The following is a 14,980-nucleotide window of genomic DNA, read 5'->3' as shown; positions in this document are numbered from 1 at the left end:
CGGGAGTTGCAGCGTTGAGACAAGACTAACTACCAATTGGATATCATGAAATTGGGGAGAAGAAAAACTGATAAAAAGTACCGTAGCAAACAGTTGCAAAACATTATTTTATTTTTTGCTTCGGAAATTAGAGTTTCTATTGGCCAAATTCTGATAGGTCTCTCGCCATTTCATTGCGTTTGGTTTCTAGTAGCCTCTGCAGAGTCCCTAACAACCAGATGTTCCGGTTTTCAGGGGAAATGGTAGACTTCCGCTTTTGGATGTTAACAAGGAGACACTTCATCCAAACTCCTCCTCCACATTTACTGGATTGGTTGAAGAGTGCAGAACCTCGCAACAGTTTATTTTTGTTCTGGTCTTGACCAGTATGTAGGGGATCTAGTTTCAGGCCAGTATGTAGGGGATCTAGTTTCAGGCCAGTATGTAGAGGATCTAGTTTCAGGCCAGTATGTAGGGGATCTAGTTTCAGGCCAGTATGTAGGGGATCTAGCTTCAGGAGTTTATTTTACGCCTGCTACATTAGGTTGGTTTTCTAGTGAATCCACCTCTGGAGACACCTCATAATTTTTGTACATGTGACACCAGTGTTACAGTAAAGCCAAAGAGTGTAGGAGCAGTTGCTAACTAACTGGAAGTCATTGTAGCTAGTAAGATAACTAACCTGGCTAACTGTGGGGGAAAATAAATGACTTCTACAGTAGCTGTGACATGATGTGGCCCTTTCTGGGTATAGATCGTGGCATCCCCCTCTCTCCCCTACACCCAGGTTCTGTTATCTCATGTCGTAAATTCCTGGAGCAGACCCATGCAGTATAGAGAGAGAGTAGAACAAAGGAACTTCTTCTACATCACAGAACTTGAGAACTGAACAATATCCATGTTTTGGACAATGTGTAAACGGTTAGTGGAGAAGCCAGCTACGACCCGGTTTTGTTTCGTGTGTGACCCAGCAACATTACCATAACTCTGTTTATACAGTTGCCTCCGTTATGAGGATTGTGTCTAATTGTTGCATAAAATGAATGAGTAAAGATGAAACTATTTGTGAAATGGGATATTGATGTGATATTAAACAGTTAATGTGAGAATTGTATTCCCTTAAAGTTGAACTAAGTCATTGGCCCGCTCCCATGAGCACAGACATGATCTGGCTCATTGGACAGCCCTTTTCTACTGTTATGAATAAAACCCCCTCCTGAAGAAATCCTCTTCAGACCACGTGTACCTCGATGGACACCGAGGGGGCACAGGTTGAGTTCAGACAACGAAAACATCAGTATAAGCTAAGGTTGTAATGGGTGTTGAATTCCTAACCATACCACGTGGAGCATTGGCTACACGGGTGTTGAATTCCTAACCATACCACGTGGAGCATTGGCTACACGGGTGTTGAATTCCTAACCATACCACCTGGAGCATTGGCTACACGGGTGTTGAATTCCTAACCATACCACCTGGAGCATTGGCTACACGGGTGTTGAATTCCTAACCATACCACCTGGAGCATTGGCTACACGGGTGTTGAATTCCTAACCATACCACCTGGAGCATTGGCTACACGGGTGTTGAATTCCTAACCATACCACCTGGAGCATTGGCTACACGGCGGGAAATGGTTCAACTCTGAGACTATCGATCCTGACAGAATAAGAGCAAATCTTAGATACTAATTACTAGTCTGCAGCTAGACATTATGTCAACCTGTGATGCGAAGACCGACATCCGCCAAAACATTTATCCTGTAACAACATTTCTGAATGGTACTCTGAAGCATCCATTCTAACCATGAAAGACTTCAGGGAAGCATAGAGAGAGACGCTCGGATGAACTTTCCAACAGAAAGACGGACGATTCCAACAGAGATCCCGACGACACACTGAGCGTAAACATATATTGATTACAATTATTCACGAATAAGTGAGCGTTCATGTGCAAAGGATTAGCATTTCAATTAATATAATTATCAACTGTGTAGTGACTCCTTTTGTCTTTCCCAACCTTTTCAGTCCACACCTACTTCCCTTTGTCCACCAAGCCGTCATATTGGCATAGCCCACCTCCCCTATCATTTCCTTGTAACCATATCTGCTGTTTGTTTATGCATTTCTGTGATAATTTAGTTAGAAAATAAATTATTAATACAAATGATGTATGGATGATTTCATAGCAAAGGCTGGGTTCGTGCAGATAACCAACAATTTACAACGTTTGGAATGAGACTAATGTGAGGTAAAGAATAATTAATTAATTAGAAGACTAATTGATCAGATATTAAAATATCTGAAGAGTTATATTAGGAAAATTATAACTTTGTAATCTGAAGATTTTCCTTGGTGCCCCGACTTCCTAGTTAATTACATTTACATGATTAGTTTAATCACGTAATAATAATTACAGAGAATTGATTTGATAAAATAACAGTCTTCACTTTAATGATGCCAAAGACACGACATTAGTTATCTAATCACACATGACGCTGCCACAAACTGGCAAGACGTTTCTACAAATGTTTCCATTGTGACGTCTCCACTTTCGGAGCGTATTGACAGTGGAAAACGCGTTGTGGTGGATCGTGCTACTTACCCCAGCCATGTGGCAGCGGCCCAAGCGGGTCAAACTCTTTGTTTGCTGCGGCTATTTGCTGATCCTGGAGCTACAATGGAGAAACAAGGAGGTTAAATGAACTGCGCTTACGTGTGTTGAATAATTCTTCTTTACAATGAAATACAGTGGTCTTATAAGGTAGCTAATCACAGATTAATAAGTGATTAGATAGCTGAAAGCAAGGTCACCATGCTAGAACTTCCACCAACCCAACCAGTTCAGAACTGTGATTCCTTCAAGGGAGGATTCATTTCTGTTGGACTACTTATTTGAAGTATTCCAAGGAGGCATGGGCTAGAGGGAGTATCCCCAATATATCTTATACCAGTCATTACTTTTCAAATCAGTGGCCCATTCCCAAAAATCTAGACCCTACGCCTCCGTCCCTAGAGCATACTCCCTCCTATACACTTGTGGAGATCTGAGATGATGTAACAGCTGTAAGCAATTTGTTAATAGTTCCAATTTGCCACTCTGTTAGGCCAGGTGGATCTAAGGCCGGGTTGTTCTAAGGCCGGGTTGTTCTAAGGCCGGGTTGTTCTAAGGCCGGGTTGTTCTAAGGCCGGGTTGTTCTAAGGCCCGGGTTGTTCTAAGGCCCGGGTTGTTCTAAGGCCGGGTTGTTCTAAGGCCGGGTTGTTCTAAGGCCGGGTTGTTCTAAGGCCGGGTTGTTCTAAGGCCGGGTTGTTCTAAGGCCGGGTTGTTCTAAGGCCAGGTTGTTCTAAGGTCAAGTTTCACCATATTGCTTATACCTGTCAAATCATCTCACATCTCCACAAGTGCATAGAGACTAGGGGTCAATATGGGATTAGACTAGTGCAGTTTGGGAGGAAGGGGAGAGAATTGGGACGTAGCCCATGTCTTACTCCGAATATGAACCTCTGGTTGAACTGCTGCATGGCCCCCTGCAGCTGGCTGCGCTGGTGCTGCCACTCCTCAAAGTTACGCACCGACTCCTGCGTAGGGCGCTGCCACGTGGTGGTCCGGCTGATGTGGTCCACGAAGTACACCCTGCCCATTGGGTCCACTCGCCGCTCCCACCTACATGGGATAGAAGAGGGAAGGTTCTACTTCTCCGTGATGATTGATGACGGCCCTGCGTGAATACTTTAAAAAGGAATAATTTCTCACAAAAACTGGTGAGATTGGTGAAAGTAATAGGGTGGTAACCTTGCTTATACCTATCCAATCACATATATATCTACACTTCTCTTGAGGAAACAGCAGGAGGCATTTCTGCACTACTTCAACAGGGCCGATATTCCTCTAGGGGAGGCAGCGTGTAGTGTAAAGAAATCCAGGGCCTTCGGTCTTCAGTAGGATGTGCACAAAAATGGCACGGTTAAGTTTGATGTCACTTATCATTCGGTCCGAGAGAACAGGTTTCTCGTGACATCAAACTATAGTGACATCAACTTTGTGCAGGTGCTCTTATTGAAACCCATTTAACACAAATAATTTGACATTGTACCATGTAAAACTATAATACAGTGTAAGATACGCATTAGTTAACATATTCCAAAACGCATTGGTTCATTTTTAAAGAGTAGAATTAGTGATAAACTACTGCCATATGAAAGCAAAACATATAGTATATGAATTACGAACTACGGATTTGATGAATAAATTATTTTGTTACCCAGAGGGGAGAGAATCGGGTCGGTTCCATGACGTCCTCTTTTCAATGTGATCCACGTAATACATGCGCCCATTCTGGTCCACCCTCTGCTCCCAGCTTCAGACAAAATACAGAACAGTCAGCAACTACATTTGAAGGGCACCAGTCTTGCACAAATGTTATCTTAACACCTAAATGAATGTTAAGTTCCTCATTAAAATAATTGCAAGTACATTAATTGAATTGATTCAATTACACAGAATATTTCTACTAGTAACTAATGTGCACCAAGTTTTACTATTAATACATAAAATTAGTAACTACATTCTACAATAGGCGTACTGACCCTTATGTAACAGACTAACACTGCCTAGACTAACAGAGTAATGCCGACCAGACAAATGCAGACTAGACTAACACTGCCTAGACTAACAAGAGACTAATGCCGACTAGACTAACATTGCCTAGACTCGGGATGAGGAGGGCTTTTAGAGGGTGGAATAGTGGGGACCAATTGGAGGTTTACTTAGTAGCAATGCAAATATCATGGTACAGCTACATAGACACTCAATCATCATGTTACTTTCTAATGGTACATTTACAAACATATTTTTGATAAATAGAATTGAAAGTTGTCTCATTTTGGTAAGTGGTGAAATAAGTATAGCCAGTTACAATTGTAATGGCCTAGCAGATAATAAGAAAAGACGATCAGTATTTACCTGGCTAAAACAAAAGGAATAAAATATCTATTGTTTACAGGAAACCCATTCAACAATTTTAGATGAAGTTTTGTGGAAAAGGAACTGGGGGTGGGATATATTTATCCCATGGGCAAAGAAATTCAAAAGGAGTGATGGTTTTAATTGACAGTAATCTTGATCCAAATATGCAAATTGTCCAAACAGATCCTCAAGGTAGATGGATTAATTTAAACATGTTATTGGACAATAAACAGATATGGCTTATTAACCTATACGGTCCGAATAATGATGATCCAAGCTCCTTTGACAATATATCTAAGAATTTATCAACTCTACAAGCAACACTAGACTATTATTATGGTGGGAGATATTAATACGGTCTTAAATGCCTCTATGGACCGGAAAGGAAATCACACTACAAACTATCACCCTCAGGCACTTAAGGAAATCATGAATGTCATGGATATATTTGAATTATTGAATATATTTGAATTATTGGATATATGGAGACTTAACTACCCTGACCTAGTGAGATATACATGGCGGAGGCTGAATCAAGCTAGTCGCCTTGACTACTTTCTTATGCCATTCTCTCTGGCACCAGAAGTTTAAAAAGTGTTGATAGGGGACAGAATGCGGTCGGATCATCACATAATTGGCATATATATTACTCTTACAAAATTTCCACGTAGGCAAGGATATTGGACATTTAATCAAAGCCTACTAGATGATACATTGTTTAGAACTAGAACTGAAGAATTTATAACTGACTTTTTCAGACATAACAGGTACAGCAGATTACCTTATTGTATGGGACACTTAAGTGTGCCTTTAATAGCAATTTAGATCAAAATAGTCCATATTAACAAAGGGAATTGAAGGACTAACAGTACAGTTAGATAGCAATAAAAACGGTACCATAGAGGAAAATAATAAGTTAGAGGAAAAACTAAAAGAAATGGAGGAACTTATTAAAGAAAGATCCAGTGTAATATATTATAAAAATAAAGCGAACTGGATGGAATATGAGGAAAAATGCAACAAATTATTTTTCAATCTTCAATATAGAAATGCTACCAAAAAAATGTATTAAAACTTGTTACAAATGATGGCGTTACGCATGATTCACCAAATTATATTTTGAAAGAGGAAGTAAAGTACTTTAAGAATATGTTTTCGTTTCAGTCTCCTCCATCTCCACTAACTGAAACAAATTGTATGTTTTTTTTTCTAATAATAATGTAAAATTAATATCTGTACAGAAAGACTCAAGTGAAGGCCAAATTACAGAGGAGGAACTTCTTGGTGCAATTGGGGCCTTTAAGGATGGGGAAAATCCATGGCTGGATGGCATACCAGTTGAAGTACACAAAATTTATTTTTGATATACTCAGAGGACCATTATTAGCATGTTTTAACCACTCCTATATACATGGTAGATTATCAGACACGCAACAAGAAGGTCTGATATCATTATTACTGAAACAGGACCCAAATGGTATATGTGAAGATCCAGTCCATTTTAAAAAATGGAGACCTCTTACACTTCAGTGTTGCGATGCAAAAATCCTAGCAAAATGCTTGGCGCATAGAATTAAAAAGGAAGTCATATTATTCATCCTAATCAGACAGATTTTTTACATGGACGATACATTGGAGATAATATAAGACTGGAAGTGCTGGAAACAATAGAATACTATGAAATATCAGGGACACCAGGCCTGGTTTTCATAGCAGATTTTGAAAAGGCTTTTGATAAGGTACAACTGGAGTTTATATACAAATGCCTAGAATATTTTAATTTTGGGGAATCTCTTATAAAATGGGTTAAAAGTATGTATTGTAAACCTAGGTGTAAAATAGTAAATAATGGCTACATCTCAGAAAGTTTTAAACTATCTAGAGGAGAAAAACAAGGTTGTCCACTATCGGCATATCTATTTATTATTGCCATTGAAATGTTAGCTGTTGAAATTAGATCAAACAATAATATTAAGCGATTAGAAATCCATGGCTTAAAAACTAAGGTGTCATTGTACGCTGATGATTCAGGTTTTCTTTTAAAACCACAATTAGAATCTCGGCCTCATAGAGGTTCTAGATACTTTTGCTATCCTCTCTGGATTAAAACCACAAAAAAATGCTCATTTTACATTACCATGTAGTTTACCAATTAAATGGTCTGACGGAGATGTGGACATACTCGGTATACAAATCCCAAAAGAAAGAAATGATCTCACTCCAGTAAATTTGTATAGAAATTTTGCAAAAATAGATAAGCTCTTGCTACCATGGAAAGGAAAATACCTGTCTATTTGAAAAATCCCCCTGATGAACTCTTTAGTCATATCACAGTTTACCTATTTGCTTATGGTTTTGCCTACACCTAGTGACCTGCTTTTTAAATTATATGAAGAAAAACATATTCCATTTTATTTGGAATGGCAAGCTAGACAAAATTAAAAGGGCCTATTTATATTACGAATATGAATTTGGAGGGCAGAAATGATTAAATATTAAAGCATTAGACCTCTCACTAAAGGCATCAGTCATACAACAGTTACACTTAAATCCAAACTGGTTCTCTAGTAAATTGGTAAGAATGTCTCATCCTGTGTTCAAGCAGGGCCTTTTCCCCTTTATTCAGAATACACCTGCTCACTTTCGGTTGTTTGAAAAGGAAATCACCTCCAAAATATCCTTATTTTTTAAACAAGCCTCAGAAAGTTGGTTGCAATTTCAGTTTAATCCACCTGAAAGGACAGAACAAATAATACAACAAATATTGTGGTTAAACTCCAATATACTAATTGATAAAAATAAAAAAATTGAGGGAAATGTTTAAAAAAGGTATAATTTTAGTGAATGATATCATAAATATTAGCTGTGGAGTTGTCACACATACAGCTAACACAGACATATGGAAATGTCTGCTCTACCCAAAATTACAACCAAATGCAGCATTACCACAAAAATGGAAGAGGCAAGTAAGAAGGGGAAAAAAGTAAGGAACTTGTATGTCGGCCCTGTATTAAAGAACATAAATGGTTAAAGAAAAGTGTGATAAATAAAAACATATACCAATTTCATTTAAGGACCCAAAAACTGACAGCTGTGCCATATAAATTGCAAAATAGTTGGGAAGAGATTTTCGATGTACCCATTCCATGGCACATGGTTTATGAATTGATACGCAAAACAACGCCGCCGTATTCAAAACTTTTAATTGTTCAATTTAAATTACTATACAAAATTCTTGCAACCAAACTGGATGGATATCAGAAATAGAGGAAGGACTAAAAACAAACAAAATATAACTATTGTAAAATAGATTGTGTCTGTAAAATGTGTATGTATAAACTGAAGGTAGAAGCCTAAGTGTTATTGTTTATTAGTTTACTCCAGTTGGGGGAAGGGTGGTAGGGTTTGCAGGGAACAATAAAGGTATATTCTTAAAAAAGTATGTATATCTATATAGGTATGTGTATGTATATGTGTGTATACAGTGAGGGGAAAAAAGTATTTGATCCCCTGATGATTTTGTTCATTTGCCCACTAATCAGTCTATAATTTTAATGGTAGGTTTATTTGAACAGTGAGAGACAGAATAACAACAAAAATATCCAGAAAAACACATGTCAGAAATGTTATAAATTGATTTGCATTTTAATGAGGGAAATAAGTATTTGACCCCCTCTCAATCAGAAAGATTTCTGGCTCCCAGGTGTCTTTTATACAGGTAACGAGCTGAGATTAGGAGCACACTCTTAATTTGGAGCACACTCTTAATCAGTTTGTTACCTGTATAAAAGAGCACACTCCCTTTAAGAGTGTGCTCTAATCTCAGCTTCGTTACCTGTATAAAAGACACCTGTCCACAGAAGCAATCAATCAGATTCCAAATTCTCCAAGCAGCTTGGTGAGAAGGTGAAAGCAGTTGGTGCGATTATTCACAAATGGAAGAAACACAAAAGAACAGTCAATCTCCCTCGGCCTGGGGCTCCATGCAAGATCTCACCTCGTGGAATTGCAATGATCATGAGAACGGTACAGAATCAGCCCAGAACTACACGGAAGGATATTGACAATGATCTGCCTAGACTAACAAACTAATGCTGCCTAGACTAACAGACTTATGCCGACTAGACTAAGAACATTTTTCTACTGACTGCAAAATTAGTGATAAATTGTCAAGTCTCATCTATTAGTGGTTGAGAGTGGTTTGAAATATCAAATTGAAGTGTCAACAGCTATTCATTACCAACAGAGTTAAACATTAAGTCAACTCTACAAAGAGGTGTAGCATCGAACTCCTGTCAACCCTAGGATTTTTTCCAGCAGCGGTGGCAAAGGTAGTGGGGGTGGAGTGTGGTAATGGGCATGGGGGTGGAGTGTGGTAATGGGCATGGGGGTGGAGTGTGGTAATGGGCATGGGGGTGGAGTGTGGTAATGGGCATGGGGGTGGAGTGTGGTAATGGGCATGGGGGTGGAGTGTGGTAATGGGAATGGGGTGGAGTGTGGTAATGGGCATGGGGTGGAGTGTGGTAATGGGCATGGGGGTGGAGTGTGGTAATGGGCATGGGGGTGGAGTGTGGTAATGGGCATGGGGGTGGAGTGTGGTAATGGGCATGGGCATGGAGTGTGGTAATGGGCATGGGGGTGGAGTGTGGTAATGGGCATGGGGGTGGAGTGTGGTAATGGGCATAGTGGTGGGTGTGGCCAATGGCACAGTTGTAGAGGCCCTCTTGGCAACAGAAAGAAAATGTTAGTTGTATTGCTAATTTCCTCAATTTCTAAGCATTTGTCATGTGGCAGAGAGAAATTGCAGTTTCAAAGTTAATCTCCTGCAATTCTACACATTTTGCCATGTCTAACGCTATCTGAGTGATTAAAACATTAAAAGAACATACCAATTACATGGATAATCTGAAATTCCAACTGACTGTCTAGTTTTTATTTTGGTGATTGTTAATTCTCAGATCTTATTAAAAAATGTATTGCTTCAGTATCTTTTGTACCTACTTTATATCTGGTTTTAGTTGTTTACAAGTCTTCTCTCTCTCCAGTCTAGATATGGCTTTAAAAAGTTCAGGAGGAAAGATTTGCTTTACAAGTCACATAATAAGTTGCATGGACTCACTGTGTGTGCAATGATAAGTGTTCAACATGATTTTTGAATGACTACCTCATGGTGGAGTTATTAATTACACTTTGGATGGTGTATCAATACACCCAGTCACTACAAAGATACAGGCGTTGTTCCTAACTCAGATGCCGGAGATCTGCTCGGGGATTTAATGGCTGTGATGGGAGAAATCTGAGGATGAATCATCAACATTGTAGTTACTCCACAATATTAACCTAACTGACAGAGTGAAAAGGAAGCCTGTACGGAATACAAATATTCCAAAACATACATCCTGTTTGCAACAGGGCCCTAAATACTGCAATAAATGTGGCAAAGCAATGAACATTTTGTCCTGAATACAAAGTGTTATGTTTGGGGCAAATCCAAAACATCACCGAGTACCAATCTCCATATTTTCAACCATAGTGGTGGCTGCATCGTGTTATGGTTAAGCTTGTAATCGTTAAGTACTGGGGAGTTGCACCGCTGCTAAATGCATACAGGGGAAAACACTGCAACCTTAAAGCTCACATTAGCACGATGCAGGATATACAGCATGGGGATATATTGCAGGGTACATACAGAAGGCTATATAGGGCATACAGTCAACTCCACACACACATTAAAACCCATGAATGACGCCAAAGACCCCCTACCTACAGTGCCTTGCGAAAGTATTTGGCCCCCTTGAACTTTGCAACCTTTTCCCACATTTCAGGCTTCAAACAAAGATATAAAACTGTATTTTTTGTGAAGAATCAACAACAAGTGGGACACAATCATGAAGTGGAACGACATTTATTGGATATTAAGCTTTTTTAACAAATCAAAAACTGAAAAATTGGGCGTGCAAAATTATTCAGCCCCTTTACTTTCAGTGGAGCAAACTCTCTCCAGAAGTTCAGTGAGGATCTCTGAATGATCCAATGTTGACCTAAATGACTAATGATGATAAATACAATCCACCTGTGTGTAATCAAGTCTCTGTATAAATGCACCTGCACTGTGATAGTCTCAGAGGTCCGTTAAAAGCGCAGAGAGCATCATGAAGAACAAGGAACACACCAGGCAGGTCCGAGATACTGTTGTGAAGAACTTTAAAGCCGGATTTGGATACAAAAAGATTTCCCAAGCTTTAAACATCCCAAGGAACACTGTGCAAGCGATAATATTGAAATGGAAGGAGTATCAGACCACTGCAAATCTACCAAGACCTGGCCGTCCCTCTAAACTTTCAGCTCATACAAGGAGAAGACTGATCAGAGATGCAGCCAAGAGGCCCATGATCACTCTGGCTTACTGGGGCTCTCTCATGCCGTCCCTGGGGGGGATGCGTCACCTGGGTGGGTTGATTCACTGTTGTGGTCGGCCTGTCTGGGTTGGCGCCCCCCCCTTGGGTTGTGCCGTGGCGGAGATCTTTGTGGGCTATACTCGGCCTTGTCTCAGGATGGTAAGTTGGTGGTTGAAGATATCCCTCTAGTGGTGTGGGGGCTGTGCTTTGGCAAAGTGGGTGGGGTTATATCCTTTCCTGTTTGGCCCTGTCCGGGGGTGTCATCGGATGGGGCCACAGTGTCTCCTGACCCCTCCTGTCTCAGCCTCCAGTATTTATGCTGCATTAGTTTGTGTCGGGGGGCTAGGGTCAGTTTGTTATATCTGGAGTACTTCTCCTGTCCTATTCGGTGTCCTGTGTGAATCTAAGTGTGCGTTCTCTAATTCTCTCCTTCTCTCTTTCTTTCTCTCTCTCGGAGGACCTGAGCCCTAGGACCATGCCCCAGGACTACCTGACATGATGACTCCTTGCTGTCCCCAGTCCACCTGGCCATGCTGCTGCTCCAGTTCAACTGTTCTGCCTTACTATTATTCAACCATGCTGGTCATTTATGAACATTTGAACATCTTGGCCACGTTCTGTTATAATCTCTACCCGGCACAGCCAGAAGAGGACTGGCCACCCCACATATGCTCTCTCTAATTCTCTCTTTCTTTCTCTCTCTCGGAGGACCTGAGCCCTAGGACCGTGCCCCAGGACTACCTGACATGATGACTCCTTGCTGTCCCCAGTCCACCTGACTGTGCTGCTGCTCCAGTTTCAACTGTTCTGCCTTATTATTATTCGACCATGCTGGTCATTTATGAACATTTGAACATCTTGGTCATGTTCTGTTATAATCTCTACCCGGCACAGCCAGAAGAGGGCTGGCCACCCCACATAGCCTGGTTCCTCTCTAGGTTTCTTCCTAGGTTTTGGCCTTTCTAGGGAGTTTTTCCTAGCCACCGTGCTTTTACACCTGCATTGTTTGCTGTTTGGGGTTTTAGGCTGGGTTTCTGTACAGCACTTTGAGATATCAGCTGATGTACGAAGGGCTATATAAATAAATTTGATTTGATTTGATGAACTGCAGAGATCTACAGCTGAGGTGGGAGACTCTGTCTATAGGACAACAATCAGTCGTATATTGCACAAATCTGGCCTTTATGGAAGAGTGGCAAGAAGAAAGCCATTTCTTAAAGATATCCATAAAAAGTGTCGTTTAAAGTTTGCCACAAGCCACCTGGGAGACACACCAAACATGTGGAAGAAGGTGCTCTGGTCAGATGAAACCAAAATTGAACTTTTTGGCAACAATGCAAAACGTTATGTTTGGCGTAAAAGCAACACAGCTCATCACCCTGAACACACCATCCCCACTGTCAAACATGGTGGTGGCAGCATCATGGTTTGGGCCTGCTTTTCTTCAGCAGGGACAGGGAAGATGGTTAAAATTGATGGGAAGATGGATGGAGCCAAATACAGGACCATTCTGGAAGAAAACCTGATGGAGTCTGCAAAAGACCTGAGACTGGGACGGAGATTTGTCTTCCAACAAGACAATGATGCAAAATCTACAATGGAATGGTTCAAAAATAAACCTATCCAGGTGTTAGAATGGCCAAGTCAAAGTCCAGACCTGAATCCAATCGAGAATCTGTGGAAAGAACTGAAAACTGCTGTTCACAAATGCTCTCCATCCAACCTCACTGAGCTCGAGCTGTTTTGCAAGGAGGAATGGGAAAAAATTCAGTCTCTCGATGTGCAAAACTGATAGAGACATACCCCAAGGGACTTACAGCTGTAATCGCAGCAAAAGGTGGCGCTACAAAGTATTAACTTAAGGGGGCTGAATAATTTTGCACGCCCAATTTTTCAGTTTTTGATTTGTTAAAAAAGTTTGAAATATCCAATAAATGTCGTTCCACTTCATGATTGTGTCCCACTTGTTGTTGATTCTTCACAAAAAAATACAGTTTTATATCTTTATGTTTGAAGCCTGAAATGTGGCAAAAGGTCAAAGTTCAAGGGGGCCGAATACTTTCGCAAGGCACTGTACATACATATGACGCTAAAGACCCACTACCTACATATACACATGACGCTAAAGAACCCCTACCTACATACACATGACGCTAAAGACCTAACCAAACCATGTACATATTACCTCATTCAATCACCCCAACTACCTCACACCCCAGTACACTGACTCAGTACTCCTTGTATGTAGCCTGTATAAAGCTTCATTATTGTTATTTTATTGTGTTACTAGTTTCTTTTGATCTAATTGTTAATTGTCATACTTTAACTGCATTGTTGGGAAAGGGCTCGTATCAGCATTTCACAGTAAAGTCTACACTTGTTGTATTCGGCGCATGTGACAAATACAATTGGATATGAAGATGAACACGTGCACATTTTCGATGGACAGGCTGGTCAGGGCTGTCGGATTGATTGGGAGCGTTCTTTTTTACTTGCTCATGATACACATCTGGTTAGGAGCCTAGTCCACTTACCCCGGTGGCAGTGGGCCGTTGCTGACAGGGCTGAGTTGGGGTAGCCCTCCGGCTGGGGGTGCCCCAATGGCTTCCGGTCCGCTGCTGCTGGCTGCCTGTGGGGGTTCTGCGCCGTTCTCCGGAGGGGGGTCCGAGGAGGAGCCGTCTGAAGCCGGGGGCTCGCTCACGTCGCTGGGAGTGGAGCTGCTAGAGGACGCTGGAGGAGAAAAGGTTAGCTATGGTCTTGGGGTGGAGCTGCTGGAGGAGGTTCGACGAGACAGAGGAGAATAGTTAGCTGCGGTTGCTAGTTGGAGACGGTATAGACGAAGGAGAGGTTAGCTGTGGTCGCTAGTAGGAGATGCTAATGAGAAGCTGCTAAATAAGGCGAATGCTTTTAGACTGCATATCTGTGTTGAATAGCATATCTGTGTTGAATATCATATCTGTGTTGAATAGCATATCTGTGTTGAATAGCATATCTGGACTGCACTTCATTCAATTCCACAAAATGGCTTGAATAGTGAGTGGAATGAAAACATGAACGTTTCATTACATGAGAAGGCAATAGATGGACCTGGCATTAGCACACCAACACACGAAAGGAATTTTTTTCAATAGGTCTGTCAGAGACCTCTATGGTTATCTATTGTATTACTATAGTATTGTGGTATTTCTTTTTGTATTATTATGGAATTGCTAGGGTATGTCTAGGGCCTTTCTTAGCGTGGTGCCCACCTGGGGAAGCGACTGGTCTGCGAGGGGTGGGTGGAGGAGGACGAGCAGGTCTGGGGGGGCGTGTGGACTTGGAGCCCCTTGGGGATGGGGCGGGAGACCCCGTGCAGTTGATCTCGTGGCCATTGGGGATGATCACCCAGTCCTCTGTAGAGTCACTGGAAGGTGACGTGTCTCTGCTGGACCTGGCGGGTATGACATCACCAAAAGTCTAAATAAATTGCATGCAGCACACAGTCAATTACTTTTTGTTTGCCGTTTTGGTTGTAGGTAGTGCCTCCTACTTTTTGGTGGTCAAAACGCTTTATCTACTACTGCTACCACTGCTACTGCTACCGTCATCATTACTACTACTGCTACCACTGCTACTACTACTGCTACCATCATCATTAC

The 14,980-nt window shown here is 41.2% G+C and overlaps 1 protein-coding gene across 4 annotated transcripts in view; it reads right to left on the bottom strand.

Annotated features, from left to right (window-relative positions):
- LOC115144060 (E3 ubiquitin-protein ligase Itchy-like) overlaps positions 1-14,980 on the bottom strand; it is a 40,509-nt gene that overhangs the window by 13,999 nt on the left and 11,530 nt on the right. For all 4 annotated transcript variants that reach the window (XM_065004108.1, XM_065004106.1, XM_029684711.2 and 1 more), the window contains 5 exons: positions 14,591-14,772; positions 13,877-14,072; positions 4,241-4,336; positions 3,468-3,642; positions 2,584-2,653 (listed from right to left, as the gene is read on the bottom strand). In XM_065004108.1, the coding sequence (XP_064860180.1) occupies positions 2,584-2,653; positions 3,468-3,642; positions 4,241-4,336; positions 13,877-14,072; positions 14,591-14,772 (719 nt within the window). The remainder of the gene's footprint in view (positions 1-2,583; positions 2,654-3,467; positions 3,643-4,240; positions 4,337-13,876; positions 14,073-14,590; positions 14,773-14,980) is intronic.

Source organism: Oncorhynchus nerka, linkage group LG2 (genome assembly GCF_034236695.1).
Source record: "Oncorhynchus nerka isolate Pitt River linkage group LG2, Oner_Uvic_2.0, whole genome shotgun sequence".
In the NCBI taxonomy this organism is placed as follows: domain Eukaryota; kingdom Metazoa; phylum Chordata; class Actinopteri; order Salmoniformes; family Salmonidae; genus Oncorhynchus; species Oncorhynchus nerka.
This window is presented reverse-complemented; position numbering and strand designations above follow the sequence as displayed.